This window comes from Rhinichthys klamathensis, unplaced genomic scaffold (assembly GCF_029890125.1).
Source record: "Rhinichthys klamathensis goyatoka isolate OS25496 unplaced genomic scaffold, OSU_Roscu_1.1 h1tg000325l_1, whole genome shotgun sequence".
Lineage (NCBI taxonomy): Eukaryota > Metazoa > Chordata > Actinopteri > Cypriniformes > Leuciscidae > Rhinichthys > Rhinichthys klamathensis.
Genome location: NW_026606840.1, coordinates 4162015 through 4186129, shown reverse-complemented (window position 1 = coordinate 4186129; position 24115 = coordinate 4162015). Strand labels below are relative to the sequence as shown.

Sequence of the window (24115 nt, the reverse complement as noted above, 5' to 3'; positions counted from 1 at the left end):
CAGTTTTTACAGAAGATTACAGTAAAAGTTATCTGTTTGGCTAAGTGTTTACTGGATCAATGCTTAGATATGGTTCTTGTCATTAAGGATTATCTATTAATCAAATTGTACACTTTTCTCTCTTTTAGGATACTTTCATTAAGATACTTTTCCATTGCATCCTTTACATAATCTCTTTAACCCAACCAGTTACAAGTACTAAATAGATTTAGTGTTGTGGCATAATATTTCAATAATATAATTATTTTTTTGTTAAGCCTTAACCATTCAGATTTTCAGGTCTCTGTGGGCAAGCTGTAGTTTTAGGAAGACACTATGATCATATATTATGATTATAATTGTTAACAAAATATATCACAATATATATCCTCATTAATACGTGCACAAGTTTCGCAGTAAACTATATTCAATCAGTTCAGAATAACAGAATGTAAATGTATATTGGAAGGAATAATCCAATTATGCTAAAAGCAGAAGAAAAAGAGATAACAACAAAGGATAAAATATCTCAGTTAAATATGTTTTGGATAGTAACAGGAAAAAACAGGATTATGTTCAGCAGCTTAAAGCCAGTAATACAAATTATTTTGCCACTGGCACTGCTTTCAGGAAACTGTTGTGATGTGTGTTTCTGCTGCTGTGCAGGTGGACACTATTCAATTACAGTGCCTTGTAAGAAAATATCATATTGGTATTTCTCCTGCGAAAACTCTGCCCTTTGTTTAAACACGTTTGTTTGTTTTTTAGGATAACAGTTAAATGATCAGATGTAAGTAGAGCTGCTTAAGGATGATCAAACTCTTTAAGTAGGTCTAACTTATTATTACCTTAAACTTTATTAATTCTGCGCAGTAATTTGGGAGGAACAGCAGTAATTTAGTAAATGGAAAGTCATTTAGTAAATATATCGTCAAATCCATTTGTGGAAACATCTTGAACAGGAAGAAAAAGTCTAGTAACAATGTTCCATTGTGTATTCCCATAACATCAGTCGTTTGAAATAACAGGTTTTGGAACGCAAATTCAGAGGGATAATGAGGTCTGATAATGAAAGCTGGAACGGGACAGGGAACAGCCACAGATGAAAGAAAGTGAGAAGAAATCTGTTTTTGGGCTTGTTAATGTTTGGCCCCTACAGGGCACTGTCATGATTAGCTCTCCATATATTTCCATAATTTCTGTGATGTTCTTAAATGTCCTGCTGTGTGCATCTTCAGTAATGATCAGAGCTGCTGAGGGTCTGGCCAGTTAGTTGTAAGCCAGACACAGTACAAACACAATCTTCATAATGTCGCTGATAACAACTAACAGCTACAGTATGTCATTATGACAAACATTGTTGGGACTTTAAAAAACAACATTTCTACAAGTCACACGATGCTTTTTTTCCGGCAAACTTTTTACTTTGATTTCCAGACGTCTGAATAGGCCAAATAAACTGAGGTTTTCTCATAAGGCTAAGAGCATCATTTTGAAGATGAATATACAGAATGAAAATGGGCCGACTATGAAAAACGTTGCAATCGTGTCTTGCTCTCTTTCAGTCTCTCTAGAAGGCTGTGATCTCTGCTCTATTAGCAGCTGTATTGACAATAGCAGTAGACCTGGCTGTGGAGTGTCAGTAAATAGCTCTCTGGAAGCTGCTGAACTGTCTCCAATACAGTGGAATAATTAACTCTGAAATGGATTTGGCTTCATTTCTCTAAAGAGCAAAATTAGCTTTTGTTATTCAGCCACTCTGCTTGCTGATCACACAGAGAATCCAAATACTTTCTTTAAACCTGTTGGACACGGCACTAATGCTGCACAGGCTTTAATACTGTACATCTTGTCAATCCCAGCAGCGACAAATTGAACTACATATGACTTTTCTCAACGTGACACAAAAACGGACAATAATGAAAGGCCACTGAGTGAACAAATGCATTCCTTTTTGGATGTAATAGGGACTCACTGATGCGGTCCTCTCATCCCTTTATGACTTCATGATAAAAGGGGGCCGCTGGATCTCTAGCACTGAATAGGTTTGGAGCAATATTGCATGGAGAAAGGAAACAGAGGGCACTTCATTTCCTCTTATTGACTTTGGAGGCCACTCTTGACATCATCAATCCCCCCCAAAAAAAATGAGTAGAATTGTGCCTATCTGGGTGTGTGTTTCCTATGTCTGATCACTAGAAACTAGTCATGTGAATATGACTAATTTTGTCCTTTTAATACAGTTTAGATTAGATCATATTGCACTTTCCACAAATATTAGTCAGTTGGTGTCCTATTACGTTTTTTGAAGCAATAAAGGTGTGGAACCAATGAATTTTGGACAGAGGACAATATGTTGGACAATCATAATATTAACATGCTGGTTTTACATTTTCAGAACATTAAATATCATATAATGCAGTAATGATGAGCACGCACTCTTAATAAATGTATGTATTTATTTGATGTAATCACTTTGGATTAAAATTAATACATACATTTAAAGCTGCAGTCCGTAGCTTTTTTGGGGTTAAAAATTATCCAAAATACATATTTGAGAAAAAACATAACCAGCCAGTGTTCAAAACTATCTGCTTGCCTTAGCTCGATTCAAAGCGGTAAGCTTGTAATAATGTTTTTAACTCCAGTGGTACTGGTGGATTTCCGCGGGAGATTCGAGCATGTCTTTGCGTCATTGCGTCACATCTGTACACATAAAGAAGAGGTCTCGACTAGTAGGATATATTGCGAGTGAGGATGTTGGAGGTGGAGATTTAGCCTTTTCTCACAGCACTTGATATATTTAAACTTATCAATTTGATGGCAGATCCAGAAAGGTTCAAACAACAATCACCAGTGACAACAGATTCCCCCGTTGTAAAATGCAAAAGACTTCGTTCGGACTTCGGAGTGGCTACAGAAAAAAAGAGACTGCAACCGGCCCATGCGAAAACAAGGATACATATCGGAAGGACATTACATGTAGTCACACGCAATGCTGACGTTGTTAACATTAACAGTTTGAGAACAAAGTATAATTTGCACGGTTTTGCGTGATATAAGCGATTTTCAGATATACACATTTATATTTTAAAAGATGGTTACCACGGTTTTACAGACAAGACTAGTCTCAGACTAATTGAGCTGTTTTAACTGAAAGGAACTTGCACTGACATATCTTAAAATATGCCATTGTTTTGTCTAAATATACTCCAGTAATGTTGTTTTCTAAGGCACGTTTATAAAAGCTACTTAAATGCCCTAATTGAACTAAGGCCTAATCCTGGCTTAGTCTAAACCCTGTCTGTGAAACCGGGCCATAATGTCTCATTTAAATAAGGTTTTTTTTGTTTGTTTTTTCACATTACAGCAGGCTACAATTAGAGGATGTAAATAGAGCTCTAAAAACAGACAAAATTTTACACAAAATAGTAATATTTTTTCTTTTGATTTTGGAGTGAAATGTGATGTTTAGCATCATAGGGTGTCGTGTGTCCCTTCTTTCTTCAGTAATAGAACCATTACAAAAATGGCCAGGAGCAAAAAACACCCTCTCACATTATAGCAGAATAAAGAGTGTAGTGTGAACTGAAGGAAAACAAGCAGAGGTCCCGTGCCTGCCGCATCACTGTCTCTCCCATGTGGTTCGTTCAACAGAACCATCGCGTCTTTGAGACAAACCAGCCCACCTACAAAACAGCATCTCTACAGGCCATTCACAAATCCTCTCATCAGCGTGGCATTTGTATGGAATGAGGAAACTGCTGGCTCCATTCAGAGAGGAAGCTTAAACAAGGCTGTCTACATTTGGCACACAGTACATGATAAATACTAAATGAAAGCGAACTTAAATCTAAGAGGACGCAACAGGAAAATAACAAAATGTTTATCTGCCGATGTGGCCACATTCGGCTACTATGGCAACATGGTCACATTGAGCAGGTGACTGAGTAATAGACCAAATATTTTTTTTCTGTGGTTTCCATGGCAACTTAATTGACAAAGCAGTTGATTTTTAAATAGTACTCCACAGCCATTATATTATGTACACAACATTTTGCAGGCTTGCTAGAGGGGGTAACCTGAACGAAATTATCCCTACATAAAGTTGCTCAGAAATCAAGTGGCATCAAATATTCTGAATATTACAAGGCAAAGTGGTTATGTGGGACAGGAGCTTTACTCAAGAAAGCTATGAATTGGGTTGCCTGAATGACCAGTCAGTCTTAAGGGCCATTCACACCAAGAACGATAGCTATAACGTTAACCAGATTAGTGTCCACACCTGCGCACGATAACGTTCTGTTCATTTTAAACATGCGCTGCAGTTTTGTCATCTATTGCTTTTAATGGATTCTGATTGGCTGTCAATGTATGAATTATTCTTCATCAGCAGGAAAAAAAAATTCTGAAAGCGATTCCAAATATATTTTTCCTCTCTGTCATTACCGTTATACTTATGGTGTGGACTCAATGCAATTCTTTTACATTTAGAATGATTTTCAGAATTATATCATTATAGTTATAGTTATCATCCTTGGTGTGAACCGGCCTTTAAGGAAGCAATAAATCATTATTTAATAATGGAATAAGATTATATGCAATTAAATAGAAATAATTATAATTAAATTAATTTTAAAAAATAAGTTATTCATTTTAAATTATTATTTTAAAAATATTATATACAATAAATTATATATATTATGCATTATAATTGGAAAAATTATTTCAGATTTCAGGGTCACCTTGGCAGGATGCATTCTAGTGTTCAAAACTGTTATACTGAGCAGAACAAAACAGAAAGCAGAGGTTCCAAGAATATTTTTTTCTTAATGCAACGTCTTAAAAATGCACTCGTGCTGCAATATGCTTAGGTGGTAATGCAACAGGCGTCCTTCTGCATGTGTATGGCTGTAGTACCGGTGCTTAAAAGGGGATGGATTTAAATATGCAACTTTTCAGAGAAAACGGAAATAAATTAAACAAATGAATGACTTCACTAGTCAGCTAGTCAGTTGTAGGACTGATCTAGTTGACCCAATCATACTGCAAAGCATCAGAGTTTCACCTACCAATGCAGTAACAGAGCAGCACAGAGAGCAGTATGGAAACAGCCATGGCACTGAGGGCCGTGCACCTCCATGAGCAGTACTTAGAGGACTTCTTGAACTTGAAGGCGCTGCGGGAGAGTGTGTTGCGGGGCAGGGGCCGTGTAGGGGGCGAGTAGACCGCCCCCGTGGCCATGGTGTAGCCTGGCGTGGCCGTGCTGAACAGAGGAGTGGTGCCGGTGCCTGTCTTAAAGAGAAAGTGCCTGAAAAAGAGAGAGAGAGAGAGAAAGAAAAGAGCAATGAACATTTACTCTCGTTGTGACAGACATATGACACATTTAATACGTTTTTTTTTTCATTAAATAGCTTTAGGAAAAAAAGATTAATGCCAAGAACTTGTCTGTTATAGTTCATAAAATCAGATAACTTTTCATAGAAAGCTCAGTATAATAAGTCTAAATTAATAGTAATAGCAGCACAGATTGTTCACAAAGCGGGGTGCAGAACAAGAAGTGAGGCGTACAGCCCTCGCAAACTGGCCTGCTCCTGTATGTCCCCCGCTAAGCTAGTGTCACCCTCTCCTGCTGATTGGCACTTAAAGTATGATTGGCTAACAGAAGCCCTTGGCATGTGGTAATTATGCTGGGCAGATATTACCAGCACATTTATTAAGCTGGCCCTTTCTGTTTGCTTGAACACCACAGTGAAAATCTGGCTCTCTTCTCTTTTCAACCTTTACCGAACACATCTCAATCAAAGCCCTAGTGTTTGACTTCCCTTTAGCCTGCTGTGCTTCTTTGCCCAAATGAAAGTGGAGAAATGAGAAATGGGAAATGTGATATGTGTGAATATGTGTGTGTGTGTGTGTGCCTGTGTGTGTGTGTGTGTGTAAGTGGCACTTTCCACGATAAATCTGGAATCAGCTGATTGGATTTAAGAGGTAGAGAAAAAGCTTTTTCTAATTAAAAATCACCAACGGTATTGTTTCCTCAGCAGAAGAGGACATTTAAAAAATGTATTTAATCAAATTCAGCCTTTAAAGATTATATTATCCCAGGGGACGAACTGTTGACATAGTGGCAACCAGGACTAGTTGTCTATATCTACAGTATATTGTCTATATTATCTAACTGTAAGGTTTTGAAACATAAATGTACATTTTCTCCAGCAGATGTTTTGTATGGTGTTTTCAAATACCTAGATTAAATTATAATATTTTCTTGTGGAAAAAGGTTTTTTTTTTGTGTGAAAATGTTTATATAAAAATGAAAGAGTTAAAAGTCAAGTTTTGAAAATATTAAAAATAAATACAAATTATACAAGGCAATCATACAATGAAGGTTGTTGTAACCTGTATAAATACAAATTGTTAATATTTTTTACTCTTCTCATGAATTTCGTTTCATAATGGTTTTTCTGGTTAAGTTTAGCTCAAACACTAATAAACTATTTAATGGCAAATTTCATTGTGCCAACTTTACTCATTTAGTTTCATGGTACTTCACTGGGGAAACAACAGTGTAAATGTTTAAAGGTTTTTTTTTGTAGCTAAAACTTTTAGATATATGTATGTGTCTATACAGATAAATATTCACTTGAGTTAAAAAGAGAAAACTAACCCCAGGCTCTCCAATGCATTTATTATAGGCCTATACATAACCCTCTTCAACAACATGAAATTCCCTCCTTTTGTTAAACAAAACAACTCACAAGCTTGCAGAGCTAAGCAATTCTCTAAAACTGCATGGTTGTCTGTTCGATTGCATTCCTTATGTTGACAGAATGACCCATGAAGACACTGAACAATGGAACAAACAGATGATTCGAGCTGCGATATCAAATAACACTGAGCACTAAATCCAATTAGCGAGACAATTCATTCGACAATCTCTCTGCATTCTAATGCAGCGACAGAGAGAGAGAGAGAGAGAGAGAGAGAGAGAGAGAGAGAGAGAGAGAGAGAGAGAGAGAGAGAGAGAGAGAGAGAGAGAGAGAGAGAGAAAGAGAGAAACTGTGCTCTTGTTTTAGTGCAGTAAACAGTTGCTGCCAACTCACTGTTACTCCAATATTATCAATCAACCCAATCAAAGCCAAGATGCTGTGCAAGGCAGTCCGGATTTAATCTAGTAATGCAGGAATATCAATTAAAGAATTAGTCAAATTAAAATATTAAAGGCTGTGTAACTTGATTTATGCAAGTGGCGAATCGATTAACATATTACTGGATTTTTATTGCAACTTAATTTAGAGCAATTATTCCTAAGCAAGTACCAGTGTCAGAATCTGCTGCCAATCAAATGCCTCTTGATAATTTGCATTCACTGGCTAACTGAACAAGGGAAGAGATATATGATAGGTGCTTGGGCCAGTACATGACCGCTTTGTCTAAATTTGGTTGGCTTAATATGGGACTTTGGCCATTTGGTTGGCTCAGCGCTGGCCTTCTGTTTGGGGGTGGCTGTGTTGGGGTGGGGCGTCTGGAGATTTAGCACTTTGGTTGGCTCAGTGTTGGGCTTGGCATCAGCAGCTGGCACCATGAGAAAACTCAGGAGCACATACCCGTCCCCATAGCCGCCCTCGTGGCACACGGGAGGGAACACATCCATCTCTATTAAGTTGTCATGCCCGTTTTCAAGAACTGCTTGCTTTGCTAATTTTCTACATGAGAAAGACAAACAATTAGAATAAAGGTCGTCAGTGCTTTCTGGTGATGAGACAGTCAAGGTATTTCTAATTATGAGTTTGGCAGCAAATCCACAGAGAAAGAGCTTCCCAGACGGCAGTCAGTCATAGCTGAATGTACACCGAATGAAAGACAGACAGTCGCACGCGAACCCACACATGAGAAGACTCATAAAATAAATATACTGCAGTTTTATGTTCAATATATCATTCAGTTTTCCTCTAAATGGAAGCACTAACATGCTCTGATAAGGAGGGGATATTTATTATGGTGAAAAGAGCCACAGAATTACTCAAGCGCACTGAATGACTGTAAAGTGTTATTGGTAGGCTCTCTACATCCACTATGAGCTAAGTGTGAGAATATATTAATTACTGTACTTCGTCTATAGTCAATAGCATTCTCTGAGAGAGGGATGGGTATCTCTAGAGGTGCATATAATCTGAAGCAGAGGTTTTCAATTGGTGTGTCGTGACCCTGAAATTAGTCATGGATCTGTTCTGATAGTGTTGCGGGCAGCTGGGAAAAACAATGCTAAAGGTCAAAAATAAAATGCAACTAACCTTGTAATTGCATTTTGTTAGGATATAAAAATAGGCTAATCAAATTATATGAGGGAGAAAACAATGCTTCCCATATATTTTGTTGTTGACATCAAAGGCTGTGCACGAATTATCCTCTACTCTATTTTGATAAAAAATTAATCTGTCACTTGGTAGAAGATTGCGAGGCAAGGCATATATCACCATGGACAGGTTGTGTTGTCAAGCCCTCATATTCAAAAAACATGAAAAAAAAAAAAAAAAAAAAACCAAGGTAAAGGAAAATATGACCCAGACAGCATTAAATGGTTTGTATTGACCACAATGCAGTGAATTGTTTGCTGCTGAGACATTTAGTAAAAAATAAATAAACCAAATAATATATTTCAATTACCGGTATTGACTTTAAAGACATTTCTGCTTCGTTCTGCATGCTTAAAATGTTTAGCATTGAGCTAGCCGAAGTCCAAAAAGTAAAACCACTTGAGAAGCACTGATCTAAAGCCATGGGGGAATGTAGAGTTTTTCATTCCTCTCCACAAATTTTCTTATGGGATGAAAACAGATGCATGGGATTCCAAGAGTAATTCGGTATGACTTTACACATAACTTTTAAGTTTTCCCCGCATAACACCACTATGACCTACGCTCTAACCAACTCACCCTTCTGACCTCATAGCAGGAGTTTAAACCTTTACTTCAAGTTTTTACAACAAGTGACTTGCTGACATGTAACTCAATAACACGACTTGACCATATGTTCGTCCGTCTTGAATTACACAGAGTGCCCCGCTTTTAAACAAACCACACGACAGCATTTAAAATAACTTATGTATAGTTTCAAATTCCCTGTTTTGTCCTTTTTTTGAGACAATGAATAGAAAAAGATACAAAGACAAACTCTGGGAACTAACACTTATTAACACTGTATTAACACAAAATACAGACCTATTTACTGTAAGTCACTCTGTCATGAAAATGATAAATGCTACATTTTGTGGCGATTGCTGACAATTTCAATTCACTCTATTCACGGTTCATATGGCGTTTATAGTCGTTTAACATTGGGTTTTATCACAATTAAAGGGATCAAAGCAATAAGAGGTGGTGCATGCTTGAAAATAGTTGAAAACTAAATGCTGATATGAGATTAAACCCTCAGTAAAAATGTTAATACTTTCACCGCCCACCTTCACGAGAGCTAATAGAAGACACATGATCAGAAAGAGATAGAATTCCCAGCTGTAGTATCTATGGACTGACTGGGGCATCTGTTGTTTAGGTAGGACAGGAATAACGTTACTTTGACATAGAAGACAGCGAACAGGGATTTCCGAGCAGGAGGGACGGGATAACCATTGTTAATTGATTACAGCATGCATGACACCAGGCTGGAAATTGCTATGCTAATCCATGTATCTCCTTTCACGTTTGTCATCCTCTGACAAATACCTTCACAGAAGATTTTGGAAGAGCGGACGCATTAAAAGAACTGGCAAATAACTCAACAATGGTTATATACAGCGGCATAATCGAAGATAGTCTACTTAAAAGAAATACAAATTGTAACATTTTTCAGTCATGGAATTACTATTCGACACAGTAAAATGTTTAGATGAGTTATTTCGATGAATTGAATAACGTGGAAACATATTTTCATAATCTTCTAACAAGGACCTATGATCTTCATAATAAATACACACTTCACTTTTTATGCTTCATTCGTGCTAACCAACAGCCCTGTGCTTCACACTTTTGAACAACTACATCTATATTCAATCTACAGCACATATATCTACTGTGAAAAACTATCTCTCTCATAATAAACTATAACAGGTTTAAAATTCATCTTTCCACTCCACAACACAGTATGGAGGCAGAAAGAGATAGAAAAAAATGCACAAAAAAATCATAACCTCAATGTGAAGGAAAATGCAAATAGAGGCTATTGTTATTCTTAAGAAGCCCATTCTTTCAATGCTGCCTGCAGTGTATTCTTCTACTGTGAAGTTATAAAAGTGACAAAGGACAAAGTGTCAGTGCTGAATGATCCACAGCTCTTAGATAAGCCTGTACTGAGCGGCATCTCACAGTTGCTGTGTGTTTTGTCTATGCGGATTGACCCGGTCTGTTCCCTGTTTATAAACTGGGGGTGGAGATCACAGATAAAATAACAAAACATCTAAAGGCTCTTGACAATTGGCACACTTGGCTGAATGGTGTGTGATTGTACTCTGCACACAATCCTTTATGAGTCATCAGGATTTTATACTTGTTTTTAATTACAGTAACACCTAGTTATACTGATGGATGATGCTTTACTTTAACGTCAATGTGATGTCTGGTTTTGTTTTGAAGCAATAAATCACTCCTCTTCAAAACCATTTACCAAAGAAAAAGACAATAAACAAAGTAAAGAATCAGTAAATGTTCATTTGGCACTTTCTCAGGTTTACTGCCTTTTGCTAGAGGAAGTTTACAGGACATTTGTGTAAGACTGGCTTTAATTACAGTCCATTTCCTCCTTATAACAAGCTAATATCTACAGAAAAGGAGATTTTGTGATCGAATGCAATGAGCACTTTGTTCTCTCTTGTGATGGTGCAAGTCGTGAGGTCTATCTTTAGCTGTCTAACCTCTGAGGCATGACATGGGAACTGACCTATGAGTCAAAAGTGCTTTGAGATTCACATGGGGGACCCCTGTGTGTTTTGCTGATGTGAACCTTTCTGGTTATCTCCACATGGAGAACGGCTTGAAAGTAAAGCCGTTTTGCAATGTGCAAAAATTAAATCATGGTCAGAACAGAGTATGTTGCAAGATGTGTTATTTTGCCTAGAGCGAGGTTTTGGAATGTCAAGTGCTTCAGTTTTCTCCCTCAATTCAAGATAAATCCATTACCACTCTATCACAAGCAGAACATGCATGTTAATGGCATAAGAAGCAAGAATTCAGCACGCATTAAACAGCAGTGATAGATTATCAGCAGTCAAAAGAAAGATAGATGGAATGTGAAGACGATCAAAAATACAATAGTATGCAAAAGGAACAAATGGACAAAACGTGGGTAATATGTCACTCCCTCTCAAATAGTATATTCAAAATTAAAAAACAATAACAGTAAGGACATTTCATTTTATGTATAATATAATTAGATATATTAAAACTTCTTTCATCTACAAAAATGGTAACTGGGCACACATTTATGGATGGGAAATGGAAAGCCTGGAGTGGATATAGAACAGAGTGATGGCAGGGGATGTTGCATACTCTAGTCCAGAAGCAGGTTCGCCAATTGCCTGATTTGTTTTTACACTTGAAATACTCAGACTCTGAATGCGGAAAACATACTTGTGCAGATCTTGAGATATTTTAATCAGTTAAGGACCGGCAGGTGTCTCAAGAGGCTTCTCGTGTTTCTCTTTTCCCCACTTTAACAGCATCATCAAATAGCATAGAGAGTAAAGACAGTAGAGTGAGGTAATTGACCGTATGAGAGCCAGTCATGATCGTTCAGACTCAATTGCCTGTTTAGCACAAATTGTGCACAAATTACAAGAATGTAGAAGCATATGCTCAGACGTGATCTGTATTTCACCACAAGGTTCATGGCAATGTCAATAATGGCTTAAAGGTACAGTCAGTAATTGCTAAACATTACCAACATGAGCCCCGGGAACCAATCGTTCATGCTTGTAAATACAGGGAAGAGGTCTATATTGAAGCATAGGTGTCGTTGGAGCAATTTACTATACCTAACAGCTAAATTATTCCACTAATGAAAATGATGTAAAAAAGCAACTAAATAACGTCAAATAATAACTTATCCCGGTGCAAGTAAATTAGCAGGATGCATTTATGGACTGGATTGTTCAATTTTCTCAAAAGGCTAATTCAGTCTACTGAATTTTTTCGTTCATTTCCTCAGCCAGAATCTACTGCCTCAAACAAATCAATGGACTTGTTCAGGGACATGTTGTGAAGGGTTTGCATTTGTACTCTCTGCCAGCATGTTTTCTTCCATTTACCAGTGCTGATGTTTCTCATTACTTTCATCTAAACTTCACTGTTGTGCCTGTCGAGGAGCTGGATGTTTTGTTTATTTTAACTCTAAAAGTCAGTCCGTATCATGTAAACAGTTGTTAAGTAATCTCCATGTCTAACTTGGAACACGGCACCTTTTGAACCAATGCAGCCACGCATACAATGTGTGATTTTGAGCATAACTGAACTAGAGTGTGTTTTCGGATTGTTTATTTGGTAAGAAGATGCAACACCATAGTTGGATTTACAAGCATCTGTAAGTGTCAGAGAACCTACTGACTGTGTGTGGTCTTCCTCAGTGAGATCTCACGATATAAACAGACATTTAAGCTCTCTTGCTAATATCTACAGAAATCTACATAATTCTTTGTCAATATGAGTGGAGGAGTGCCAAGGATAAGATTTCGAGGATATGGTCTGACCACTGAGACAGAGAGTGAAGAACAAAAACAAATAGCAGAGCGAAAGTTGGAAGAGAGACAGAAAGCAAAACAATGGGGGTGGAACAACAATGGACAAAAGTGCAGACATCTTGCTGTGGTTGACACGAGACACAAGGCAAAAAAGCAAGACCACGGCATAGTAATAAAAAATAACTGAGATACAATATAAAGTGAGAAAGAGTTGTGAGGAAAACAGAGAAACAGAGGGAAAGACCATAAAGGAAGTGTAGCTGTTGGAAATTTCAGTTTTGTGACCACTGTGTCCATGTGAAGGGCCATGATGTGAAACTTGAGGGCGGAGGTGCAGAGGCAGGTGTGTTATTCTTGGATCTCTTAACACCATGTCACCATGTTTGCACATAAAATATAAACTCAAAAGCATACCTTAGTCTGGGTACTTGCCATATTTAATCTAACGCAATTACAATGTTGTGAGGGGTGATGTACAGTGTGTTTAATGTGTTGACTTAATGTCTCATATTTAAAAACTACTTTTTTGTCCACTAGGGTTGTCACAATACCAGTATTTTAGTAGCCTATACCAGAGGTCAATAGATAATTTCAAAATTTTCAATATCAATTTAAATTCCACGGTAAAAACTGTTGATTTAATATGATTAAATTAGGTATTAAGTCAATATTATTACATATTAATATATAAATATTACTATAAATATTAATGCAACCTCTAAATATTGATAAAAAAATAAACAATTTATTAAAGTAAACAAATTAAAGTCCTTTTTTGTCTGGTTTGTTTATGTTGTCTTAAGGCAAACCAACTGTATTTACATGAAACCTTTTCAAAATGTATATTTTCATTAAGAAGTGCATTTGAGCATTTATGTGTGAAGCCATATTACAGCATTTTAAGCAACTACCTGCACTGCAGCAAAATACTGTAGAAAGGCACGGTTACTTTTACTTTTTTCAATATTTTGTTGGCTTGATATTGAGGTGCAATTAGCCACTGCAGGACTGTACATATATCCTTCAAAGCCTTGCTCCCATTTACATTAAATTGAATATGCTGTCTATCCAGACTAAGGTCTATCGCTTTCAGTATGTGGAGAGGAACTGAGGCTGTCTCTCTTTCTCTTGACTGCCTTTCATCAAGCATTTTTAAAGAATGGCAGTCAGATATTTAACACAATGACAGCATCACTTACCAAGTGCTTTAAAAAAGTTTCTCTCAGCACCCACCCCCACTCTGTATGACTCTGCTTATATCACACAGGATGAATGAAAGGAGTGCTAGGTGGTTACATCCCTTAATGGGGTAGGCTTAGTCATTATATATACAGTGTCACTAGAAAGAGTAGATCAAAAACAGAGAGAGGCCATTACAGTGCTAACGTTCAACCACCAAAACAAAGCGCTCCCTTCTGCTAGTGTTTAAAGACCCCTAAGAGTATCCTCCGAGCTTACAGCCTCACTGATTTATGAGGGGAAAACAACCAAGCCGTATCCTCCCCTAAGCTTGGCGAGGCCTCAGTCACTCACACTCTGGGATGTTAGCAGAGTCAGCAGAAGCACTTTTGACACTGCCTTATTATAAAACGCTTTGTGAGACTGATGATACCTAATTTTGACTGATGATGTTCAAAAATTCATTTGTGAATGATGAATGTAAATTATACTATCAGGTTTGTTAGTATGCTGGATACTTGATGCATTATAAATAAAAGCCCTGCAGTCATACTGTTTTGAGACAGATATGAAGGTCACGTGTTCTGCTGTGTGAGCAATGTCGATAAAATATCTGTCCATATCACAGGTCACACTTGGACACACATGTAACTGTGCTGGTGTGTGTGATTGCGTAACTGACCTACTCTCCAGCGGCACATTGCTGCCCAGGACCCAGCTGTCCTGCAGCGGCACTGACTCGGGTGTGGTTTGCAGTTCGGCGGGGAGGGCGGCCGGAGGGGCCGGGCTCACGTTCCTGCGGCTACACAGAGAGTTGTGGTTCAGCGCCGTCACCGACGGCTGCTGCTTGTGCAGAGGCGGAGCTGGTGGCAGCGTGGACTGGCCCTGCTGATGATGATTGGACGGTTGATCTGCGGAAAGAATCAAACGAAACCGGGTTAACCAATGGCGAGGTGGCGTAGTTACGCTGTGCAGATGTAATCAGTTGTCCTTGGTAATTAATTGTGGCAGTTAGGCAAATGTGTCTGGATGAATGTGCTTTTGCCAAAGAACATCTGGGTCATATTACAACAGAGTGATGATGACTAACCATTTAGTACCCACCCACACCAGCTGTCGAACTGCTGAGTACATGATGACAACGACACATATGCACGCACTCATACACATTTAAGCATATGATAGAGACGATTAAACATCCGCTTTCATATGTGCCGGCGTCCCCGGCGGCACTTATCTGTCATTATTGCAATAAATCCACCCTTGGGTTTGTTTGGGATTGCACCATGTTAACGAGAAGTGTATGAAGAAGTTGCGTGCCGAGTAGTGGAGATTGTGAGCAGAGTAGGCGCTTTATTGGCCGAGCTTAAGACTGCGTTTGCCACAGACCACAGTTGAAATGCAAATAACCTCTCTGCCCTGCAGCCAGTTCAAAATGCCTTGAAAATCTACTTCAATCTTAAAATCAAGTTTATTTATATTAATTGTACTGTATGGGTAGATGCAACTGCGTAGGCAAAGCGACAGTGTATGTTTACCTGTCCTTGTCAACTTTACTTTTCTTTCATAGGCTCTGTTTTCACCTGATTATAAGATGTGTTTTTGTCAATCTGATCCCAAATGGACAATGTTAAATTCAGGTGTAAAAGGTGTCTAAAACATTTGAACTTGTCCACTGTCGATCACTTCCAGAGGTAGTTGAAAACAAAATGTGTGAACACTGAAAACACATAAATACGGTAGCAGGTTTAAACAGGGCCCTAAAGGCTTTGGACATACAGTGTATTCGATGTGTATCATTGCCATAGGCACATAATCAGAACCTTGAAAGCACTTTTGCAAGCTCCTTAAAACACCTTTTCCGGTTGTAGCACAGAGGTGAGAAAAAGGGGAGGTTTTAAAGACCGACAAAGCTGTGTAGCCTACTTAGCATTAGCCTACAACTAGCTATGCCGATTTCGGCATTTGTCACATCATGAGGGATCACGTCCTCGTCTAAACCTCTGGTGAGTCAAATCTAGAATGAGAAATTGAGAGAGAGAGCAAGAGATTATGTGTTGTAACTTGAGGCCACAAAATCCTTTTCCTTGAACATAGATAAGATGAAACACAATGATAGGTATGCGCAGCAGCCTTTCCAGAAAGACAAAACCATTTCTCAACTTCCTGCGCTCTTCTGTGTTACTCGTGTGGCCTTTTTTGATGGTAGTTTGATACAGCAGGGTAGCTATAAGAACTAAGCAGAATGACAAACGGCGAGTAAGTGAGTGTGCACTGCGGTTGAGAAGCTTCTGGCAGATTCAGACTGCAGCAGAAGAATTCTTTTCTGATGCAACAAGGCCATTTCATGGCTTCTTTGACCTTTTCTAGTGCTGCTTGAAAATGTCTGTTTCATTCACTCTCATCTCCTGTTTGTCTCTTTGAAGCATCTGCAGGCTTGACGACACTCATGCTAGCAAACAATAGTGCAGTAGGTTATACGATTGGTGTTTGACAAGTGCTCTACTATCTCTTTGTACCTTTTCTTCACTTGTTTCTTAGTCTGAACACCCAAGTTGTAACAGTGTAATACGAATATTAACAATCTGTATCTCCCCCCCAAAACGTAAGATATTAAATATGCTTAATTTAATATTTCTACATTTTCCAAATAATATTTTCATAATTATGGTTTTGTTAAATTGCCAAAATAAAAAGCAATTATTTATTATCATCTTTAATTTACTTTTTATTTAAAATATTTTTTATTGTTAATTATTTTTTCTCACACAGTAAAAAAAAGTATGTTTAAAATATACAACAAATGTATGAAAAGTTTGAAAACCCCTACTGTAGGTTGTTCAAGGTTGCCAAGCAACATTGGAACCTGCCACATTATTATAAAATTCAACAAATGTGTGGTCACACTGTCACAGGTGTGCAAGTATGCATACATTTATTTTACAATGGCTTCAGACGTACCTAGTCAGATTCAGGGGTTGAATTTTCTGCAAAAATAACACGATTGTGATATATAATATCAGCATGATATGTATGATTTTTGTCAAACAGAACACCCCTAATGATGATGCGTTTTTATCCCTGCGGTTCAGGTGTGTGTAGCTGATCATGAATCAAAGAGCTCAACGGAGGATGTTCTGACCACCCCCGCAGTATACTGGGATACAGTGTGCTCTGTTCAAGTAAAAATATGATGTGCTGAGAGAATGAGGAGAGTAAGAAAGGTTTGCAGAGAGGCTGAAAGAAGAAGACAGGTGTGGTATGGATTGCTTAAGGCAAAACATAGATACATGAGTGCAAATCTGTTGGGAATCACATCACATCTAGCTTCAAGCTTTTGTCTGAGGTCTGCACGCGTGTACTGTTTTCACCCTAAAAGTCATCCATGCAAACAAAAAGCCACAAGATGGGCTGTAACAACCCCCACCCCCCCACCCCCCACACACACACAAAAACAAGGATTGATCTATTCTTTGACCAAAACAAAGCAAGTACCTGAAACCTAGAGGCGGTGAGAGAGCACAGACAGCTTTCAGATTGGATTCTCATAGCGTACTCGAGGGAGTGCTTGGGTACATTTCCATAGTCTGGGTGAACATGTTCCATTGGGTCCTATCTACTCTGCAGCTGCTGGCTTCAAAGAGCACAACAACAAAATCAAAAACAATGGAGGAAGAGGAAAGAGGGACTGTTGAGCCTGTTAAAATTCAATTTCCAGCCTCCTCTGCAACTGATGGCGCATAGTACTGTTCATTCCCATGATAATCAGTCTGTCAGACACACAATCCTTGTCGGAAAGGTGCTTTTCTGTACTCAATTAGCTTTTGCCCCTATAAGTAAACACAACTCTATATGCTTTCTGTGCCATTATGCCTAAGGAAGATACACTTTCAAAGAGGGGTGACAGAATGTTAGCCCAAAGAAGACAAAGGCACACTGTGGCTCACAGGAGTAGTCTGATCAAAAGCTTCTCAATTTGGAAGGAAACATTCCTATAAATAATACAGCATTGGAACTGTTCAGAACACATCTATATAGAGGTTAACCCAAGCATAAACAAACTGACATATAAACTACATGATACGACTCTTGCACGTTAACATAGTTTGTGCTAAGGTTAATAGTTGGCCCATATGGGTGTTGCTATACAAACAGTAACAACAGTAGGTTAACATGTTTAATGTCCTATTTAATATATTGAGCACAAGTGTAATGCTGCATTGGCCAAACATATATTTTTGTCTTGTTTTCCCAATTAAAAATCTTAACACAAGAATTGCATAAAATATTAAGAACTGTTTTCAGAGAATATACGAGACATGTCGAGTTTACTCAAAAGACACAGTGTGCCAAAAATATGACAGATTTGAGTATTTTATTTGATAAAGTGTCATCTTTTATACTGACATCTTAATTATTTAATGTTTGAAAAAAATATTCTCAATAACAAGGGTGTATGACAGCCAAATTAAAATGATTTCAATTCAGCCATAGTTTGGAATAGAAAGAAAGCTGGAAGGGATTTTTTTATTGCATAAATTATAATGAAAATGATGATGAAAATTGCTTTAAAGGATATATCTAACCACATTTAGTGTATGCTTACAGCAAGAAAATAAACTGGCAGTGGGTTAAGAAAAAAAACAGATAAAAAATTCAAGATATGAATATATTTACAGGGCTGTATTGAGAAAATCTGATCTTATGACAAAAACATATTTTGGTAAAACAAGTACAGTATATTTCTCTTGTTTGGAGAATGTTTAAATATATTTACTGAAAAGCAAGACAAAAGCACCGATTAATAAAATTAGGTTTTGCAGTTTGGAACCATAACTAAGATATCTCAAGTAAAATGAAAACTTTCACATCTTAATTTTAATCCCAGAAATTAGAGTTAGGACCTGAAGCCACATGATACAACAGCAGACATCACATTTTATTTAATAGTCTCTGGCTGTTTCTTGCCTGGCTAGCAGAAGTTGAATTAAATAAAGAGAGAGTAAATGAAGTGTAGGAGGAGATGACCATGTGTGCTGATCTGACACGCTCAGCATTTTCAGCAATCTCCATTTAATATCAAGGGAGAAAGGCACATAGTGTATTTGGATATATAGTATGCTTACAGACACACACACACACACACAAAACTGTGGGGCGACAACTTTATGGCTGTTCTCTGAGTCGGCTCCCCAATACGTCTCAATTTCGCTGCCATATGTTTGCAACACAGGTGCCATTCCAGAACGTGAATGGACATTTGTCACGCAGCAGGCCCTGTTAGCCTCATCACGTCTGTCACTCTCCAGGGACTCTGCATACAGACCCTTTACATGCTCAGTAACACTGACTTAAGCCCGCTCTCTGACCTCCAGGCCTGACCCCTCTCAAAAGCCCATCCACGCTCAGGCGTCAGCCTGCTCTGGTCTCCTCTGGTGAAGGGAAGTGTAACCCAGCCCCAGTCCCTCTCCTCTGGCTAGGATAATGTAGTAGTTGGAGAGAAGGCCAGGTCATGTCAGTCACAGGCGATGGATGGGACAGATGCAGGTTTTATGGCACCGAAACACGATCACTGATGGATGACCCTGCCTGCTGTAACTCATGGGACGTGGCCTGTCATCCTCGTGTGCAGCAAAAATATTTTAAGAGCCATTTGATTAGGATTTCACAGGCAGACCTGAAATTACAGCCAGTGTCGTTTATCTCTTAATGGGGGCTGAGTGATAGCTAGTAAAAAAATAACAATAATGAAAGTGCTGCTTATCTGTACCAGCACATCTCAGGCCTGAGCTTGTATTTCAGTGATGGTTCATCAGCAGACATCTGACCTGCAGTGAAAGTGTGTGTGCGGGAGACAGTGTGTGCAAGGAAACGGAAACACTAATGCCCTGACACCCAGAGTGTCAGTGCTTATATTCGCGCTGTCAAACTCTAGATTACCTCACATGTCCTTCACCCACACCTGTCAGAAAGCTGGGAGCATTCGGAGAGGCCTGTCATATCGAACATCAACCCCCCTTCTTGTCTTTTCTCAATGCTCATTTTGTAAACCTTTCCTCCTGAAAGAGGCTTTACAAAAGGAAGGCCTGAGTCGCTCAATGGGGAGTGTCCATCAGCGTCCATCAATGTCTCTTTGCTGCATTGGCTCACAATGGCGGAGTCAGGCGAAGGGGGTGCGATATAGTCAAACAGGAATTGCGTGTTGTGGGAAGGAAGAGAAGTGAATGGCTAAATGGGGCCTAATAGAGCTGTGTCCTGTGAGAGGCAGAAAGCCAAAGGAGGACTGAGCTTTTGAGACGGGCTGTCGGTGGTAAATCCACAGTGGGACATTCATAAGGGTAATGAGACCGTTTATTTACGTGACATACCTTGTGTGGCTGAAATGGGTGTGAGGAAGAGAGAGGTTTGGTTCTTTCAGCTAAAACGGAGGATGGGAAACAGAGGAAAGGACAAGGTGGTGTTCCCAGGAGTCTGTGATTAAGGAGAATGGTATCGTCTCTGATATCTAGAGCACGTCTGGGCCAAGGCTAAACTCACTGTAGATGTAGCTGGCCACCAGCTCTACTGCCCTAAATTACAAAACACACACTCGGTTTAAAGGAGTAGTTCAGCCAAACATGAACATTTGGCCATTATTTACCCATTCCCAATTGGCCATCATGTCATTCCAAACCTGTTTCTTTCATTCTTCAGTGGAGCACAAAGGATTTAGTAAAATAAAGTGCTGTTTATCGTTTTCCATGTAATTAAAACAAGATCCATACGATGTATGGATTATATTCCAACTCTTCTGAAGTCATACAATAGCTTTGTGTGATAAAAAGACGAGACCAAAATACATTGTTAAAAGTAATTTTCTATAATATAATATTCAACTTCAGTGGATTGTGACTAGATTGAACGAATCTTTCAGACCAATCTTGAGAACCAATAATCTGATTCATTAAAAAGATTTTTAAAAAAGGTTCATCATGATTCGGACATCACTTCTTCCATGACTTAAAGGAGCAGTAAGTGATTTATGAGAAACACTGTTGATATTTGAAATCAACCCAAACAAATACACCCCTCCCCTAAAATACACAAACACACAATGCAAGAGTGTCTCTTTATCATAGATGAAGTGAAGCAAAATAATGTTTTGTGAAAAATAAAGCGAAGATGACGAATAAATGACAAGGAAGAGCAAAAAAAAGTACATACAGTACACAAGAGTATATACAAGCAAGAGTTTGTTGTTGGTCGCCAGCTGCACACCAGCTCCAGACAAACAATGACACTCAAAACTGTCCTGTTACAATAGCTAACATTACTACAACAGCATAATCTTGGTTCTGTGAAACTTAGCAAAACCAAATGTTACTCACGTATGGATCAGAAACAACGCAACACATCCACTTTTAGGCCTTCCCACGTAGGTCTCTCCAGCACTGGAAGGCTTTTCTAATAGCCTGTTAAAGCGGGTCCTAAAGCTCATGCCTGATCAAAAACCTTTTCCCAGTGGTATTCATTTTCTCTTTTTGAATGTCTCTCAGCCATCTCTCTTTCTACAGTCTTTATTCAAATCTCTCTCTTGCTCAATCTCTCCCTTCACCCATCATGATTGGACACGCCCCCTACTGCTAAATGCTACAAGTGAGTTGTGGCTCTTGGTCTTATCCACTTTCAACAGCATTTCTCAGAAATCGCTTACTGCACCTTTATATTTAGGTCTGTTCTTCTCATAAATATATAGTGTGGTTTCAGAAGACTTGGAATCCCACACACGTCAAATGGACCATGGGTTTGTAAACACAGGAGTGTGAGTAAATTATGATAGCTTTTTAGTGAACTATCCTTTACCAAACATGTCATAAAAGAGAGTGAGTGATTTTGAAGGTGTGTCGCTCATGGACATGCAGAGTTGTGCATTTTCATGGACTGGTGATTGAGAAATTTGAAGAAATGAAGACTGAGACATCCTGTCAGATGTGTTTTGAGTCCTTCTCACTCATTCCCTCTGGAGGAGGTCTGATATGAGAACATCACTTTTTTTAAATGAAGAAATGAGAAGTTCAGTGTTACTTTATTTTATTGCAGCATGTCTGGCATTATGATAAGTGGGATTACTCGCTTCCCTAACTGAAAGGCCTGTAAAATGTCAGCTATCTGTCGTCAATATGTGTCAAGATGCTAAATTGACATTTCAAAAGCGCACCAGTCGTTGAAAGCTAAAGCTGTCATTCGGGGGGCTTGACAGGAATGGAATGAATGGTTATTTGTCAACAATGTGGCAGCCTGTCATGTTTCACCTTGCAGAACTTCCCTCTATTTCATTGGCGGGGGGATTAATGCAGACCACAGTGGGGAGTGGGCGGCCATGCAAAAAGCTGAGTGACATATCAAACTCTCAACTTCCCCACAGATAAACACATTATACAACGATGATTCGCATCACTGGAACATAATGCAGCCAGACAGACAATGCCAAGGCTTCCATCATGTGCGCAGATCGCAGACGTCACATCAACAATGTCACAACAGGATGGACGACAGAACTGGTGGACAAAGTGGAAGTTTCTTAAAAAATAATGACTAACAGAAGCATCATGCCCCCTCGGATTTTTGAACATTGAAGTAAAAAAAAAAAGAAACTTAAAAAAAAAATGTAAATAAAAACATATTTGGATATTTAAATTGTGCTCCTGTCAAAAATGTGTAATTTTCTTTGCTTTAAATTGAAAATGTACCTACCAACGCAAAACCATTTTGAAACTATGATTTTTTTTAAACGGAACACAAGAATTATGCACTATACTAAGTTGTTTAAATAATATAAAACCTAAAATAAATCATGTTTCATCATGCCTAGCACTCCAAGTCAGCAAGGAATACTATGGTCCCACTAAACAAAGGATTAATCTAAAAACCAATCAGTGTACACTAGCATCCGTTTAATGCAACAAAAGAAAACAACTTGATTGGTAAAGGTACATTCTGTCCTGGGTTGAACAAAACTCTTTTAGAAGCACGTTTATGTCTGAGGAGCAAGATTGGTTGCGGTGAGAGTAATAAACAATAAACAGAGAGCAGGATTCACACGAAAAGCTTTCTTGTGAATGCAACTGATAAAAAAAACAAAAACAGCATTACTTGATTAGCTAAGAGCCACAGCTAAACTACAGCAAATGCTTGACACTAGACTACCATTTTATGATGAGAGGCTAAAATCAGTGTTTTCCTCTATAAAGGAAAGATCGAGCCTTTGTCACTGTATGCAGGCCTTGTCTCTTTGTATTGGATCTGGACCGGATACCACATACCCTCTGATCAATGACCCAGACAGAATTGAAAATGCCTCTTTTGTGAAGGTCTATGGCTGACAGGTGTGTGTGTGTGTGTGTGTGTGTGTGTGTGTGTGTGTGTGTGTGCGCGTGCGCGCGCGTGTGTGTGTGTGTGTATGTGCGTGTGTGTGTGTGCGGCCGGGTGAGCGGGGTGGGGGGAGGGATTCCGATATGGGTGCATTGAAGAGAAGACATCCATTCTTCAAAAAAGGAGGTGGGGAAAAAGAAAAAGGTGGGTGATTCAAGGTCTCTCCTGCTGTCTTTTTCTATATTGCCACTGCCAGTGCGGGCTTCTGGCCTCTAACAGCCAATTTAGCATCAACCCCCAACAGAGAACAGCCATTACTAAAGAGTAATGAACAGAGGCAGAAAGGACAGCTCACCACTCGACTCACTCTGCAAAATTTCGACCAGTCTGTGGCACTGTGGGAGATATGTGGGCTCCCACCATCAAAGAAAAGCAGACGGTGGCTTTGAATGGTTATTAATGGCGGTATGTCTGAGGTAAAGTAGAGGCCCCTCGTTTTGGGCGGCACTGCTGAAATTGTAGGTCAAGCAAATGGAAAAGAGAGAGCTGAGTTCCCTGTTCCTGCTCGCCAAGGATTAGCGCTCGTCAAACATTCGGACAGTGTGCTATTTATAAAAGATAAATATCAGCAGGTTGTGACATTTATCTGCCTGGCTGTCTATGATTTTCTGGGGGACAAAGTGGTTTTTAAATATTGACAAACTCAAGGGCAAATCATTACTGGAGATCAATCGAACCTCTAGCCTGCATGACACACTCTGGCGAGAAAACGAAAAAAAAAAATCATATTTCAAGAAAAAATTTATGGAAAGCGAGGGAGAGGGAAACAAAGAAAAGTAATTACACCATTCAGAAGGTTGTAAATTTTTCAAACTG

The 24115-nt window shown here is 38.8% G+C and overlaps 1 protein-coding gene across 14 annotated transcripts in view; it reads right to left on the bottom strand.

The window, feature by feature from the left end:
- tenm3 (teneurin transmembrane protein 3) overlaps positions 1 to 24115 on the bottom strand; it is a 685400-nt gene that overhangs the window by 100057 nt on the left and 561228 nt on the right. For 9 of the 14 annotated variants that reach the window (XM_056271755.1, XM_056271754.1, XM_056271758.1 and 6 more), the window contains 3 exons: positions 14571 to 14799; positions 7587 to 7685; positions 5052 to 5290 (listed from right to left, as the gene is read on the bottom strand). In XM_056271755.1, coding sequence (XP_056127730.1) covers positions 5052 to 5290; positions 7587 to 7685; positions 14571 to 14799 — 567 coding nt within the window. The remainder of the gene's footprint in view (positions 1 to 5051; positions 5291 to 7586; positions 7686 to 14570; positions 14800 to 24115) is intronic. The other 5 variants (XM_056271762.1, XM_056271763.1, XM_056271765.1 and 2 more) reach the window with 1 other exon arrangement.